Source organism: Calidris pugnax, unplaced genomic scaffold, assembly GCF_001431845.1.
Source record: "Calidris pugnax isolate Ruff unplaced genomic scaffold, ASM143184v1 scaffold31, whole genome shotgun sequence".
In the NCBI taxonomy this organism is placed as follows: domain Eukaryota; kingdom Metazoa; phylum Chordata; class Aves; order Charadriiformes; family Scolopacidae; genus Calidris; species Calidris pugnax.
Window position 1 is genome coordinate 923,137 of NW_015090786.1, and position 14,787 is coordinate 937,923.

The 14,787-nt window shown below is 36.3% G+C and overlaps 1 protein-coding gene across 2 annotated transcripts in view; it reads right to left on the bottom strand.

The window, feature by feature from the left end:
- TBC1D32 (TBC1 domain family, member 32) overlaps positions 1-14,787 on the bottom strand; it is a 78,607-nt gene that overhangs the window by 9,041 nt on the left and 54,779 nt on the right. For both annotated transcript variants that reach the window (XM_014966492.1, XM_014966491.1), the window contains exons 28-29: positions 9,209-9,292; positions 181-250 (exon numbers count right to left, since the gene is read on the bottom strand). In XM_014966492.1, the coding sequence (XP_014821978.1) occupies positions 181-250; positions 9,209-9,292 (154 nt within the window). The remainder of the gene's footprint in view (positions 1-180; positions 251-9,208; positions 9,293-14,787) is intronic.

A 14,787-nucleotide genomic window follows, 5' to 3' on the forward strand; every position in this document is an offset into this window, starting at 1 on the left:
ATTTAATTATGTACTAATACCTTTTTCATTTTCAAAGTTAGAATTGATTTTCTTAAAGATGATCTTTAGATTTAAATGGTATAAAGCATTGAGTTTATGGATTAAATATCATTAAAGTCATTTCATGAAAATCAAACAAATTCTAGAAATACACGAGGGAAATATTTTAATACTGTGTACCTGACTGTCATCTCAACACCAAGTTGCTGCACAGATGAAAGGTTTTCAATCTTCACATCTGCATCCGTGGCTAAAACATGAGGAAAAATATAATAAACTATTGTGATAAATACTATTTTAACTGAGTTACAGTATGATGTAAGCAAACAACACCTTTTTCAGAATCATTTCTTAGTAGAGCTTTATCTCTTCTGGCAAGAAATGAGACGACAGCATTTTCTGATCTACTTTCTTCCATTCCAATGGCCTAAAAGTCTCTCAGTTGTAAAACTAACCTTATTAACAAAAACGTCTATTTTTATACGAATGTCAGAAAACAAAATATTTTAACTGATGGATTTTAAAAATCATTAATTTCTACACATTGTTCTTTCACACAGTAATATATACCCCATTTTCTGAATTTGTTAAAATTAAAAATCCAAGTTAGACAAATTAATAAATCATGAATTAAAGCAACTTCTGTTGTAATATTTTATCAATATTTTAAAATCTAAAATGAATTAAAAATGGGGCATTGTTTCTCTCATGTACATATATCACCTAAGATAACTCTACCTCAGAAAAACTACAGTCCAATAATATCATGAGCTATAAACGCGAGGGCTTAAACCTTTAATATACTTCTTTCACTTAAAGAGCTAATTGAAAAACAGGACAGAAAACAGTTAAATAAACTGAAAAAAAAACCCCCAACCTAACAGTCAATATGGTTTGTTAAAAATATAAATCATAGAGAAAAAGTTAAAATATATTCACATAAGTGAACCCCAACCTAACAGTCAATATGGCTTGTTAAAAATATAAATAATAGATATGGCAGAAAAAGTTAAAATATATTCACATAAGTGAAAACTGTAGAAATCTGCTAAGCAGATCACACAATAACTTACATGTATTTTTTCTATACCCTTCTCAGACAGATAGAGAAATCAAAATTGAAGGATTCCCTACCTACCCATTCAGGTAAACACTCAGTGTTGCTGGTAAGCAATCAAGGACTAAGGTATTAAATATTTACATGTTAAGGGAAGAAATGCCTCTGGTTAGGAAGGAAATATATTTAAAAAAAAAAATAAAAAATTAAGCAGCACTGCTCCGATGAGATGAAGTAGGTTGAAATTTTCTTGAAGAAAACCATACAGCAAAAAAAAAAATAAAAAATTAAGCAGCACTCTGCTCCAATGAGATGAAGTAGTTTGAAATTTTCTTGAAGAAAACCATACAGCAAAATTACACTTGACAATGGAACAATAAAATGCAGGAGAGGAAATATGGTAAGAAAAAAAAAATCTGTATTATAACCTTAACAGAAGACAATGATCTAAGTGTTAGGGTCATGAAAAATTAACCTTGCACTTTTGACAAATACATTTATATATAAGAAAAATCAACTGGTCTTTGAGTAAAACAAATTTATTCAAAAATCTGATGGGACTGAAATAGCAATCCCACATCAGAAAGCTTTTTTTACCTGAATAGCAGAAGTTCAAATATATTTTGCATAGTACACCAGCAACACAATATTTGGAAGAATACATATAAAACCACAGGGCATTTCAGTTAAAAACCCGTGCAGATGAGTGAAGCAGTTCATATCTTTTTCAGCTCCTGTTTACTCAAGCTGCAGTTACCATACAAAAGTAAATTCATTTTCGGGTTCCTGTTTGCAGTTGTGAAGTCCAGAGACACACTTATATCCTACAGACCACGGCGGAAGGCAAAACAGGGGGAATCTGAAGGAGTTTCTACGACTAATGGCTAATTCCCTCCTGGCCCAAGCAGATTTAGTGGCAGGGTATTTTTCCCTGTATTGTGAGAATTAAAAATTAACACAGACTGAATAATAATTCTATATTGCACAGTACCCCACCACGGCAAACCCCCTGCTTTGGTACAGCAGAGTAGCTGATGTACCGGTAGCTCCGAACACCAAGCAGTCAAGTCGCTGCCCATCCACAGCTCACAATGGGAACACACACATTGTGGGTCTTTATCCTGGCTCAAAAGTTTTGATTTTCTGTTTTGTTTACCAATTGATAGACTGGGAAGACCAGGCTTTAAAAAACTATCAAGTCATTTAGAATAGACACAGGACCACTTCCCACTGATTAAAAACTGGACCCAGAAACCTTAAATGCTCCATTAAGTTTTGAAAACTGTTATTAACAATAAATGGAATATTGAAATACTGCACATTGCAATCCATGGATAAAATCTGACTAGTAAGCTTGAAAGGGTATGTTGTGACTGTACTATTGTAATGATCCTCATGATATCTCTGATTTAATACACTGAATTAAATTTTCTACAAAACTCATTTGACAGATATTTATCAATACACCTGATATAACTAACTATCTTGAAATACAATGGGTTTCATAACAAAAGGCACTGACAGATCAATTTTATAAATAAAAACGTCATTTATCCTCAAACAAAGGATAGAACACCTCTCTGAACTGTGAATTAGATAACAGCACGATACAGCACTGTGGCTACTATTAAATGGAATGAACAACGTGTTTTGGAAATTTCCTTTTTATTTATCTAAGAAATCAAAAATTCTATGTTGATCAGGTATTTTACACTTCTTTCTTTGAAAATATAAACCACTGTAAAATGAAATTAGTGACTTGACTTAAAATTAGAAAAAATATTATTATGGAAAGCTGACTTTATCTCTTATTTTAAAATGCATAAAACCTCCACAACTGTAAATATGGACCATTTCTAAGTGTAAATGATACCTTTTTTTTTTTTTAGCCATGCAACTGCTCTTTATATTAGCAACCTACCATACATACTTCAGATAACCTAATCATAAGAAATACTGGTATGCCTGTTCTCAAATCTTTTTAAAAATGTATTATTTAGTACAGCCTTGTTCATTCAAAAGAGAAAAATGCTTCCTTTGAAACACCAAGGATTGCAAACTATTAATTGCTAGTGATAACTTTAAATAAAAAAACCTACCAACACCACTCAAAAGTTTGTAGATTACCTTTTTCTACAATAAAGAAGGATTTCTTTTTATCACTTGGTAATCTTCCTCGTTTCCAACCTTACTACCTCTAAATCAAACTCAGTGATCCACAGGGAGCCAAAAAGAGAGAGAATTAGGACCCTTGTTGCTTGAGTGGGAGGGAGCTGCACGGGCAGGGAGCAGGGCAAAAGAAGGCAGAGCAACTTATCCCACCCGGTTCAGTTCACCTTAACCTGGGATTCCTAGGTAAAGTGTGCTTCACTGCTGTCGCCTGTCTTATAAAAATATGTTCCTACAGAGATATTATATCTTTTATCTTATAGAAAATGCTTCTATAAATATATCAGCAACAAAAGGCTGGCTAAGGCGAATCTCCATCCTTTACTGGATACCGGGGGAAACAGTGACAAAGGACGAGGAAAAGGCTGAGTACTCATTTTTTTTCCCTCTTACCATGAAGAAACTTTATGTTTCAGAAAACGGGCTACATCTCATTCATACTGAAATGACAGGACACCAAATTGAAGCAGCTTTAAGGCATATTTCATACAACTTGTATGGTCTTTAGGTAATAATTAACTTATTTCCCTGTTTAACTGCTGTTACCCCAAAAAACCTACTGGCTTCCCTTTTGTGTTAAGCGGTGGAAATTACTAAAGCTGTTGCTCACGTTATTGATTTTGTTTTTTCACTCCCTGGTGCCCAGGCCAAATGCTTTTATGGCTATATAAATAATCTTCACAAAATATTAATGAATGTTAAAATATACCTTCAGTGATGGTAAGAAAGATTAGCCTTCTTTGTAAGGATGGAAAATACTTTTGATTCAGAGGAACCGTGTAAGTAACAATACTGCAAATGGTTGTTGAAAATCCCATGAAAGCCAGCGCCATCTGCATAATTCCTCCAGATGTTTCATAAACCTTTAAGTATGTAATCATTTCACTAGCAGATCTCTGGTCACTGGCTTTGTCCATATAAACTGAAATTGTGGAACTCAAAATTATTTATTTTTTTTAGCATAAAACCAGGTTTTTTACTTACTCTTCAACAAGTATCTAAACATTGACACTGTCAACGGGCAGGTGCCCAAGCAGCCAATACAGAACATTATGTTTTGTCAGTAACTCTCTCCTTCTGATGTCCTTATGAAAGTTTTCTATTTTAAATCATTGTTTAGAGTTGGGGCACAGCAGAAATCCTATGTTTCTCACTATATTCCCTTCTGCCATTTTGCTACCATTTTTTGATGGTGTCATCTCCTCCACCAGGCTACTCATCTAGAGCACTTCTGACAGTCTGAATCTCATATTCTTTGTTACAATGTACTCATTGTGAGAAAAGTCTATAAAAAAATCCCACTTGAAAGACAAGTACTATTATTGTTGGATTTGAGCTGTGCACGTGAGGAATATAATGAGACCCAGTAATAATTGCTGGACAGTGTTGTTGGCTTCTCATCACAGCTAGGTAATCTCATGTGCAATTCCACCTTGACTATCGAAAGCATCTGTTATGTCATCAGTACACTTGTCATAACAATACAAGATCAAAATTTTCATATCTGGAACTTTTTGATGCATTGGGCATCACAAATACTCAAGCTAGTGTTGAGTTCTAATTATCATTAAGAACGAACCATGTTTTCTGTCCAGTTACATATAAACTGGCAAAGGGCAAAATCCCTTTCGCTAACAGCATCTCTGCAGTGGGCACCCATCTTTAAAGAGAGAAGTGCATTCATCAAACGATGCAGGAAGAAGGGAACAATGCCCACCCTTCTCCTTCCCTTTCGGCCCAATTTGGGGTTGTAGTCACGTATTTCTCATTTGCTACTCCTTCTGATCAGGTCTATACTGACAGCTTCCCATTGGTGTTTTTAAAATTTCTCAGTTCATTACCTGATCCACCTGAAGCTTAGAAGATTAAGAGCTCATTAAATGGTAAAAAGTTCCTACGAGATTTTGTTCAGCCAGAGAACTAAGCCTCATCTAGAGAAGGAACACACATTGACATTTGAGTTTTATGGCCAAGACCTGAGAGCCGTGTCTTTGGTCTGTCCCTTTGGCCATACACAGCAGAGCTGTTTCAGAGACAAAGTTAGGTGGAAACAGAGAACTCAACTGCAAGGTCATCTGCACAACCAGAGCTACCAAAAAACCAGTTGAACTTGAAAGGTCGTAGCATTCCCAAGTTTGGCCAGTCTGCAACACATGGTGGAGATCAATTAAGAAGTCCAGGCACTAATATATTAAAATAACTCTAAATGGAATCCTCTGAGAAATGGTTTTGTTGGAACTTTGAGAAAACTAATACATTTCCACAAAGGACTTATGTTGGAATGAACTGGAATTTACTAACAACAGGAAGAGCAAGTGGTTCTTTTAGGAACTTCATATCCCTAATGAGCAATTGACTATTTTACTATTGTAGCAAATTTCAGTTTCTTGACATCCAATTGCCTGTTACAGCTAGACGTCAGTGATTTGATTTTCAATGGTTATGGTTTTTTAAGAAGAAAGAAAAATACTAGCGAACTAGAGAGTATTCATTCTGGGAAAGAGAACAGAGTCCATTAACATTATGTGTTAATATAATATATTAGATGTTATTTTATTCATCTGAATTCACAGCAGTATCATTGCTGCTAGCAAAAAGTAAACTTCAAGTAAGATTTGTGTTACTGTTTATAATTAAACACTGCAACTGCATAGTGGTTTATCAGATATTTTTCCTTTTCTCATTCCGAAAAAGATAACAACCCAAACTAATTTGATTTTTCCATATTTGCAAATTTTATAATAGACTGAAATCCCAAGGGATTCCACAGCAGATGGATGACTGTGTTATTCTAATTACAACTACCTACGGCTTTAGAAAGCTGTCATTTTTTAAGATAATCAATTTCTCATTTCAAGAAAAATTATAAACACTGAATATCTATGCATTGTACTGAAACCACTTTTCATGAAAACTGTGGCTTCTCTTCATTAAAATTAAACAACTGAACCACTTTTCATGAAAACCGTGGCTTCTCTTCATTAAAATTAAACAACTGTTAGAAACTGGTTTTCAGTTCCTCAGATGCAAATTTATTCAAGGAAATGCAAGCAATTGCCAAGTGCATGTTTGGCTTACTTAGATGTGCAGCCAGAAAGATGCATCTGGAATACACTTTACCTTTAACTCCTCATTAGCTTTACCTAATTCAGAAACACGTCTCTACTGTAACAGCAGTTTTAGGATTTAGCTTAGATATCACTTACACGTACCTATATGGAAAAGATACTGTGAAACAACATGGCATTCAATAATTAATTGTTCTCCTTGGATAAATCCTAACCCTTCACTCACATTAGTGAAAAATTCTGGGAAATGTATACAAATCTGATCAATTGATATTCAATCAGTGAGAGAATGAGAAACCTGATTTTAAGTAAATAAAGTCCCCAGCAGGACTAGGGAAGTGACTGTGCCTCTGTGAGGCCCCACCTCCAGTACTGTGTTCAGTTTTGGGCCCCTGACTGCAAGAAAGACCTTGAGGTGCTGAAGTGTGTCCAAAGAAGGGCAGCAAAGCTGGTGAGGGGTCTGGAGCACAAGTCTTACGAGGAGAGGCTGAGGGAGCTGGGGGTGTTCAGCCTGGAGAAAAGGAGGCTGAGGGGAGACCTTCTCGCTCCCTACAACTACCTGAACAAGCTGCCCAGGGATGGGGTTGAGTCACCATACCTGGAGGTGTTAAAAAGACATGTAGATGTGGTGCTGAGGACATGGTTTAGTAGTACCTTGGCAGTGCTGGGTTAACAGTTGGACTCAATGATCTTAAAGGTCTCTTCCAACCAAAACAATTCTATGATTCTAAAAAGATTTGAGTGTGTTTTGTTTGTCCCTTCTGTACAATCATAGGAAGCATAATACAGACGTGGGCTCTCAAAGCACATTCCCTGTATTCACAGGAATGCTGCAATCCATGTTTTTTATGTAACAAAGAACCCGAAACGAGCATAAATGTCAGTATACAATCAAGCCCTTTTACTGTTCCAGAGTGGAGTACGATCAAAGATTCAATTTTAGAATCATATTTTTGTTTCACGTTTGTGCCAACCAGCACAAAATTATTGGTCTAAACTAGCTTCTTCCCTGACAACATTCACTGTTACACCTGTCTGAAAAGGTGCTATGAAATTTTAGTAACTATTCTCCTATAAAACTTCAACCCTACTGCTTTCCTTCATTGGAGTTCTTCCACACTGGGTGGAAGCACCTAGCTGCTGTGATTAAGAAACAGCACAATGCCCTCTTTGCTGGGCAAAACATCCACGTGCAGGTTGCATTAGATCACAGAACGGTTAGAGTTGGAAGGACCTTAAAGAACATAGAATCACAGAATGATATGTGGTTGGAAGGGACCTCTGGAGATCATCTTGTCTAACTCCTCCTGCCAAAGTAGGTCCACCCAGAGCAGGTTGCACAGGAACATATCCAGGTGGGTTTTGAATGTCTCCAGAGATGGAGACTCCACCTCTCCTCTGGGCAGCCTGTTCCAGTGCTCTGCCACCCTAAAAATAAGGATCATCAAGTTCCAACCCCTCTGCCATGGGCAGGGATGTCTGTTCCTCCTCTAGTTAGTTTTTGCCTTCTTCAAACCACGCAGGTTTTCCTGTTTTTCTACTAGGAAACAGTAAGATAACCTTGCAAATTTATGTCTGCGGGCTATATCGTTCTCCAAAGAAATGTGACAGAAAAGAAAACTACACCTGGGCCTTCCACATCCTTGGAGAATGGGTAATACTTCGAACTGTGACCTAAGAAAGAGAAAGGTACAGAGAGGAGCAAGAGGGGCAGTCTAGGTTTCAGATAAATCATTTATGTCATGAAAGCATTATGTAGGCTTTTAACCATCAAAATCATAATTTGAATTGGGAAGTGTCAGAAATATGGAAATAGCAAGTCTTACGAGTCCATGAAAAGATATTTCTTGCTCATTTTGCCTCTGGAGAAGTTGAAAAGTAAATGACAAACTAATGCAGGACAACAAAAAACCCTTTAAGGATCTCTTAAGTAAAAATAAAATAGCGACAGAAAGAACTGTCACTTCAGCAACTCACTTGATTAAGCAAAGAGCGAGATTCTCAAATAAAATTAAGAGTATTCTACTAGCAAGCTTTCAGAAGGTAAAGGCCACTATATAAACACAGAGATCCTCTCAAATACTAACGAGGTTTTATGCTTTGAAACTACAAAGGCAAATCTGAAGTCTCCAAGGACACTATATTTGCATCCTATGGATATGAGAATAAAATATCAGTATAAATAACAGACTGTCCCCAAAGCTGGCCTGGTTCTCCAGAAGTAGTGGCAGAATAAGTACTGTAAATGACTGAACTACAACCTAAAAGTCCTGGACAGATAGTAAAGAATGAAAGTGCTTTTTCCGGTAGATACTAACAATGCTTCTAAATCTAACTTTGCAAATCCTTCAAAATATTAAAATGTATTACTTCACACTCAGAATAAATTAACTTTATCATTCATCCTTTAATCGTGGCTGTAAGCACGACATCTGTACAAAACCAACACTCAGATTACTCTTGTCAACAGTAGCAGTTCTTTAATACGTATCCTTTAATGCAATATAAATTGCATACCTTTGGGTTGATTACATATTATGGGGCTTTCAAAAGGTGAGCCAGATTGCTCACACCACCTTAAATGTTTATGCCACCAGCTTTGCAAATCATTCTGTGAGAGGTGTGAACAAATACTCTGAATCATACCCTCACCTGTTCTGCATCTCCCTCTTCCCATTACACACACAGGAAGGGGAAACCCCGCCGCAGACAGTCCTCTGTACTCCTTACTCAAGCACATCATCTTTTGATCCAAAGTGAGGTATTTCCCACCAGTTAAGTAATGAATTTCTGAGTTGTTAAAGAACATGTTAAACAAACCCCAAACAACCCCCAAAATGCTACAGATACATTTAAAAGGAAAGTTATTTAAATATAAAGAGGCTGCATGGCAACAAGTTATTAGGAAACTGACCTTTATAGTTTCCTGTGCTGAAATAACAATCCGATCGGCTTTCAGAAAGATGTGACACGAACTTTTCAATTAATTCTGCCAAAACTGCAAAAAGTAAAAATCCATTAAAACATTAGAGGCAGTGTACAAAATGTGGAACTACATTACGCAACAAAATGACAATACGTGAGAAACTAAAGCTATTTGAATTCTTGAATGTTTATTCATGTTTTTATGGGGGAACAATTCAAAGCATGCATTGCGCTTTTGCATTCTGAACAGCATTCCTAACGTAAATTAAATTTTAATAGCTTTACTGAGAATATATTCAGTGTAAATGGAAAGAGAATCCCATATTATTTTTATCTCCTCCAAGGATTATTTCAGAATTTGTTACATGGTTTCAATATGAAATGAAAATTAGCTATAATTAAACAACAATATCTTACCATAAATTTCTGTAGGTGTAGATAGGAAAGAAAAAAAAAACAACAACAACCCCCACACAACAAAAAACCCACGCTATCCCAAAATGATGCTAACAAAAGTAAATGAAGTTTTATGGGCTATTTCAAAAAACCCATGCTATAAAACCACCCATGCAATCACAAGATAAAAATTATTCTCTTAAAATGATGCAACAGGAGCATTTCCTTTGGGAAATTCTGCATTTTATGACAAACATAATGTTCTTTTTCAGTTCTTGCCATGGAACTTTTGAGTCTGCAGATACCGCAGCGCTAAGTAAGTCGGATGCTGACACCTGGTCCCTCTGTAGGAAATTGTGTCTCCCCCCTTAGCAGGACGTCAGCCAGGAAGTTGACGAGGACTCTCAATGACCAATCATTACCAAAAAACTGTTCCCCATTCCTCAGTTCCACAACTTTGAGGCTATTGCAACAGAGCATCCCACCACCTTCCAGAGGGAAACACAGGATGCCAGGAAGCCTTTACACATGGTGCATGGAGGGAGCCCGTGCTGAGACGAGCCATATTAAGAATTTCAGATAGCAACAATGAAAATGGCTTTTATAAGTAAATACTATCCCAAAACAGCTGCTGTTATTTGACAAACAGGATTTAAAGAACAGTCACGTAGCATTCTTTTCACACTAATCCAAGCAGGGAAGTGTATTTGGATAGTGACGAGTGCTGCTCCCCGTGGGGTTTCCTGTTTTAAGACTGTGAGTCACAATTTCCTTGGCAGCAGGTCAATTTAATAACACCCAAGCTTCACACCCCCCCCAGGTCACCTGTTCCTGCACACAACTCCATGCCCCCCCACAGGGGGTTTTGCTAGTTTTAGACAGAATAGTGCCACTAACCCCTGTGAGCAGGCAGCTGCACAAACAGCATAACCATCTGAAGGTGGCAATGGAGGAAGCCAGGAAACCCTTGAAGCAGCCCTGCTGACAGGAACACGAACACGGGAGACTGTGGTGCAAGCTCTTGCGTGTGCGAGGAGAAGGAAGATGACAGAACCTCCACCCATAGTCTGAAGCTTTTTATACCAGAAAAATCAACTCTTCTTCCAACCATTTCACGACTATGGGGGAAATAAGCTAAGTTTTGCTTCAGCTAATTGATGTATCATTGTTAGTGTGATAGTACTAACAAAGAAGCCTTAGTAATAGTAGAGTCTAATAAATTGTATCCAATTAATCCCCAAAAATGCCCTTGGTTTCTCAAGGGATCCTTGTTCACAGAGCGTTATCCAGGTGAAGAGAAACAAACTGGAACATGGCCTTCAACACAAAAACCCAAAGGGTAGGGGAGTATCAATAAGGCCAAAGAAACCAGTCTGGTAAATCTGCCAAGTAGATGGTAACAAAGACTGTGAAATAACGTGTAGCATAATTAACTAATCAAAGGCGTGTTTAGGATAATGATTTTGTGGAATAGGTGTATGTGTGCCTTATATGGGAAAAAGTGCAAAATAAACCTGTAATAGGTCAAGCGGTCGGGAGGAATGTGAGCTCCAACTTCTCAGCCAACGAGAAGGGAGACAGAAACTCAAGAGGCCGGGATAAAGGTATAAAATACCTGAAAGATAAAAGATCATCGTGCATCTATTTTTGGTGCACCCGATTCAGCGCTGTTTCGTATTAATAAATTATTATTTTTTTAACCTTTGCTTCGGTGACTTTGTCCTCTTTAAATTCTAAGATGTGAGTCGGTGTTTCTCACAACTATTTTTTTTTCCTTTCTTGACTAGTGGTTTAAAACATTTACAGAAATTATTTACACTGCATGAGTCCAGAAGAAGTTTCTAAAAGGTTGATTTTTTGGTAGTGCTATGTTTTTGGGTAGGACAAAGGGGAAACGCAGTTCCGCTACAACAGCTAAACAGGGATTTACAGTTAGAGTAGCCAACTCAAGGAGTAACAAAATTAATTTTGCATTGCAATGGACTACTAAATCAAAACAAAAAAAATTACATGTGTAATTTATATTCTTATGCATTTTTATGAAGAGAAGAAACTGCTAATTAAATATAATATAGCTATTTTTAATCATGGGTAATAAACCACATGGGGCTAGCAAAAAGCAATTTATTTTATAGAAGAGTAACAGTTTATTCATTTTGTGAGAATAAACAGAATAAACAATCTCACTGATCCTCACTAACACGCTCACTGGAATTTGGTCCACAAAAAACATAACAGGCATTTGCATAAAACGAGAAAAAGTGTCTCTACCTGGAGCTCTAGATAGCAAGAAGCAGAAATTAAACTTAACATTTGTAACTAGCTGGATGTTTACTGTATGACTATTAGGATTGTGAGTACTGAAATATACCATACTATAATAACAAATAGGAACTATGTTAAAAGGACTAAAGTACCCCATAACTCAGAACATTTCTTCCCTTTTTGTTGGAAGGCATCCACATGCTTGACTTAGCAGTTGAATATTTCAGTTCAGTGCTTGAGTTAATGGGAGAAGTGACAGCTCAACTGCTAAGCAATTTTTTGAAACTCAAGCACTAAATTGATTTCCACCATTTGAAAGTATTTATCTAAGAGCTTATCAGGATCTCTGAAAAGCTTTTAATCAAGCTTGTTAGAGGAAGACACACATAAGAATTTATCAAAACAAATGTGGTTAATACATAAATAGAGGGTTTTCACAGGACATTGGTCTCTTCTGAAAGAATGCCCATGTAAAATGACAAGTAGTTATTTTAATTTTTCTCTTTTAATACTAAATCATTTAGCTGCTATTTGGACACTCCCTGAAAATCTCTATAAAGGTGGAAACTGACTCAGTGATTTTTCATTGAGCCGGAAAACTTAGATAAAAGAAGTTTAGGACAGTTCATTTTACAGCCAGCACAAAGTCAGTATTGTTGTAAAGGCCACATTCTCATGCAGAGGTTACATTCAGAGACAGAGACTAGTCTTCTGGCCTACCAACTCAGGCAGAATGTTGATTTTCTTAAATTATGGTGGCTCGGCTGTATAAACACTGATGTTTTTAAGAGACTGGCAATTACCTCATGCAAATTTAATCCACACATGAAAATAAAGAGAATTTTCATTTAAGAGTGTGTAATCATATACAAACTGAATGAAAGATTTTTAAGATTGCCTAAATGATTGCAGTTTGCTCATACAACCCCTGAATTCCTGCAGGACTTTTTTTCCTTGAAGAACTGATATACAAAAGGAAAGTAATCACAGCAGCTTCCAAACTTCATAAGAACACTGATTAAAAAAATTCATGTGATTAAAACTGCTTTAATAGGTAACCTCCATGAGAGGTTATCTAATTCCTGCTCTGTAAGGTTTATGCCAAAAAGGTCAAAAACTGCAAAAAGCGTTAGGATATCTTTTTAGATTCACTAATGTAACAAGTGTCACTGCATCATATTCTATACCGACTCACAGATGCTTCAGTGGAGTTAAAAAAAAACAAAAAAAACCACCAACAACAAAAACCACCACCAAACTTTCGTAAGAGTCAACAGTAGTCATGTTTAACTTTATGTTAGAAATTAAAAATTCAAGAGTGAAAACCCTGGACAGCTGACTTCTTTGTAAGAGTAGTGTCAGAAATTGTCAACTCCAACAACTGTACTTCAGTTTAATAGATCTAAGAAAAACACAGCTGGCAATTCCATACTTAATGGCAACAATAATGAGGACTTTTCTGAATTTCTAAGATAACGAGAGAGTCTTTCAATTACAGTACAATGAAATGGCAAAGGAACAACCTGCATTTCTTTGAAAATAAGAGAATAAAAATTCTGACAGTGCTTCCGTCAGATATGAAGTTTGCATGTCTTACACTAGTATACAAGTATCTTCCTTATTAATTGAACTACCTGACGCTACATCACAAAATATTTTAAAAATCAATACATGTTACACTTTAACAGTCATTGAATCCAACATTGTCTTTGCTGATCATGTTCTGGTTCAACTGCTGTTAATGTTAGTCTGCCTTAGAGGAAGCATAAACATGCATCTTTGTTCTGGAATCCTTCAGTTTGCTCCATCAGTAACTAAAGAGTTAATTTTGATTTAATGGGATGTGGACTGAAGCCAGTCAGTCCTCTGGAATCTGGGAGAGCTTCACATGCTGCAAAAGATACACAGCAGCACAGCTGTATCTCATAAAATAGCTTCAACCAACATGACATTGTCTCAAAACACACAGCTAGCAGATATTTTGCTGCTCCTGAAATACCTCCAAGTAGATACGCAACATCTGAACAGCTCTGCATCCACCTTAAATTACCAGTACTTACAGTGAGCTTATGTTCCTACCCTCTTTTAGGGTGTGTTTATCTATTTAGTGTTTCATTACACTTTTCTATTTTCATACTTTACTTTTTTGTGTGGTTCATGAAAGTACTTGCAGGAGCCCCTGTAAGGCTTAGCAACAATTCCACAGATACTTTCTTGCTGACTTTTACTCCCAGTTCCACCTCAGCTGGAAGCAGTTTTCCAAAAGCAAGCAAAATTTTTTGCTTTGGGTTGACAAATCTTAATGACTCTCTTTAATTCCTCATTCTAGCTTCTGGTGCCTCCAACAAGGTTACAGAAAACAACCTATACAGGTTTTGAGGCTGTGTATGGATAACTACAAAGCACAAAAGGAAAGACTTTTCTTTTTAAGTCACATGCTTTAAATGTACGTTTTGGGTTTTTTTGTAAAAAATACGTTTTTTCAACAAGTAATTCCTTTTAGATACAGACTAACAATTTTTAACAAAAGTTGCATATAATCTAAGAAGAGATCAGTCTAGAAAATGTGCTGCATTCAAATAAAATTGATCTTACAAGGGCTAAATTATTTCTGCTTCACAATATATAACAGCAAAAAAAAAAAATCACTGAACTACTAGATCAGTCATGCAAAAAAAGTAAACGTAAAATTTTACTAGAAAAATTTAGGGTTTTTAATTGCTATTCTGCAACTTATTTTTCCTACACTAGCAGAAGCTCATATAAAATACATTCAGTTGTTTCTGAATGGTTATGTATCTGTTCATGTTTCACAAAGCTGTCTGAATACATGCATTTATAGATTTGTCCAATATAATGTAATAGTACATCTATGTATTATATACAAATACATACGTATTCTGTCTA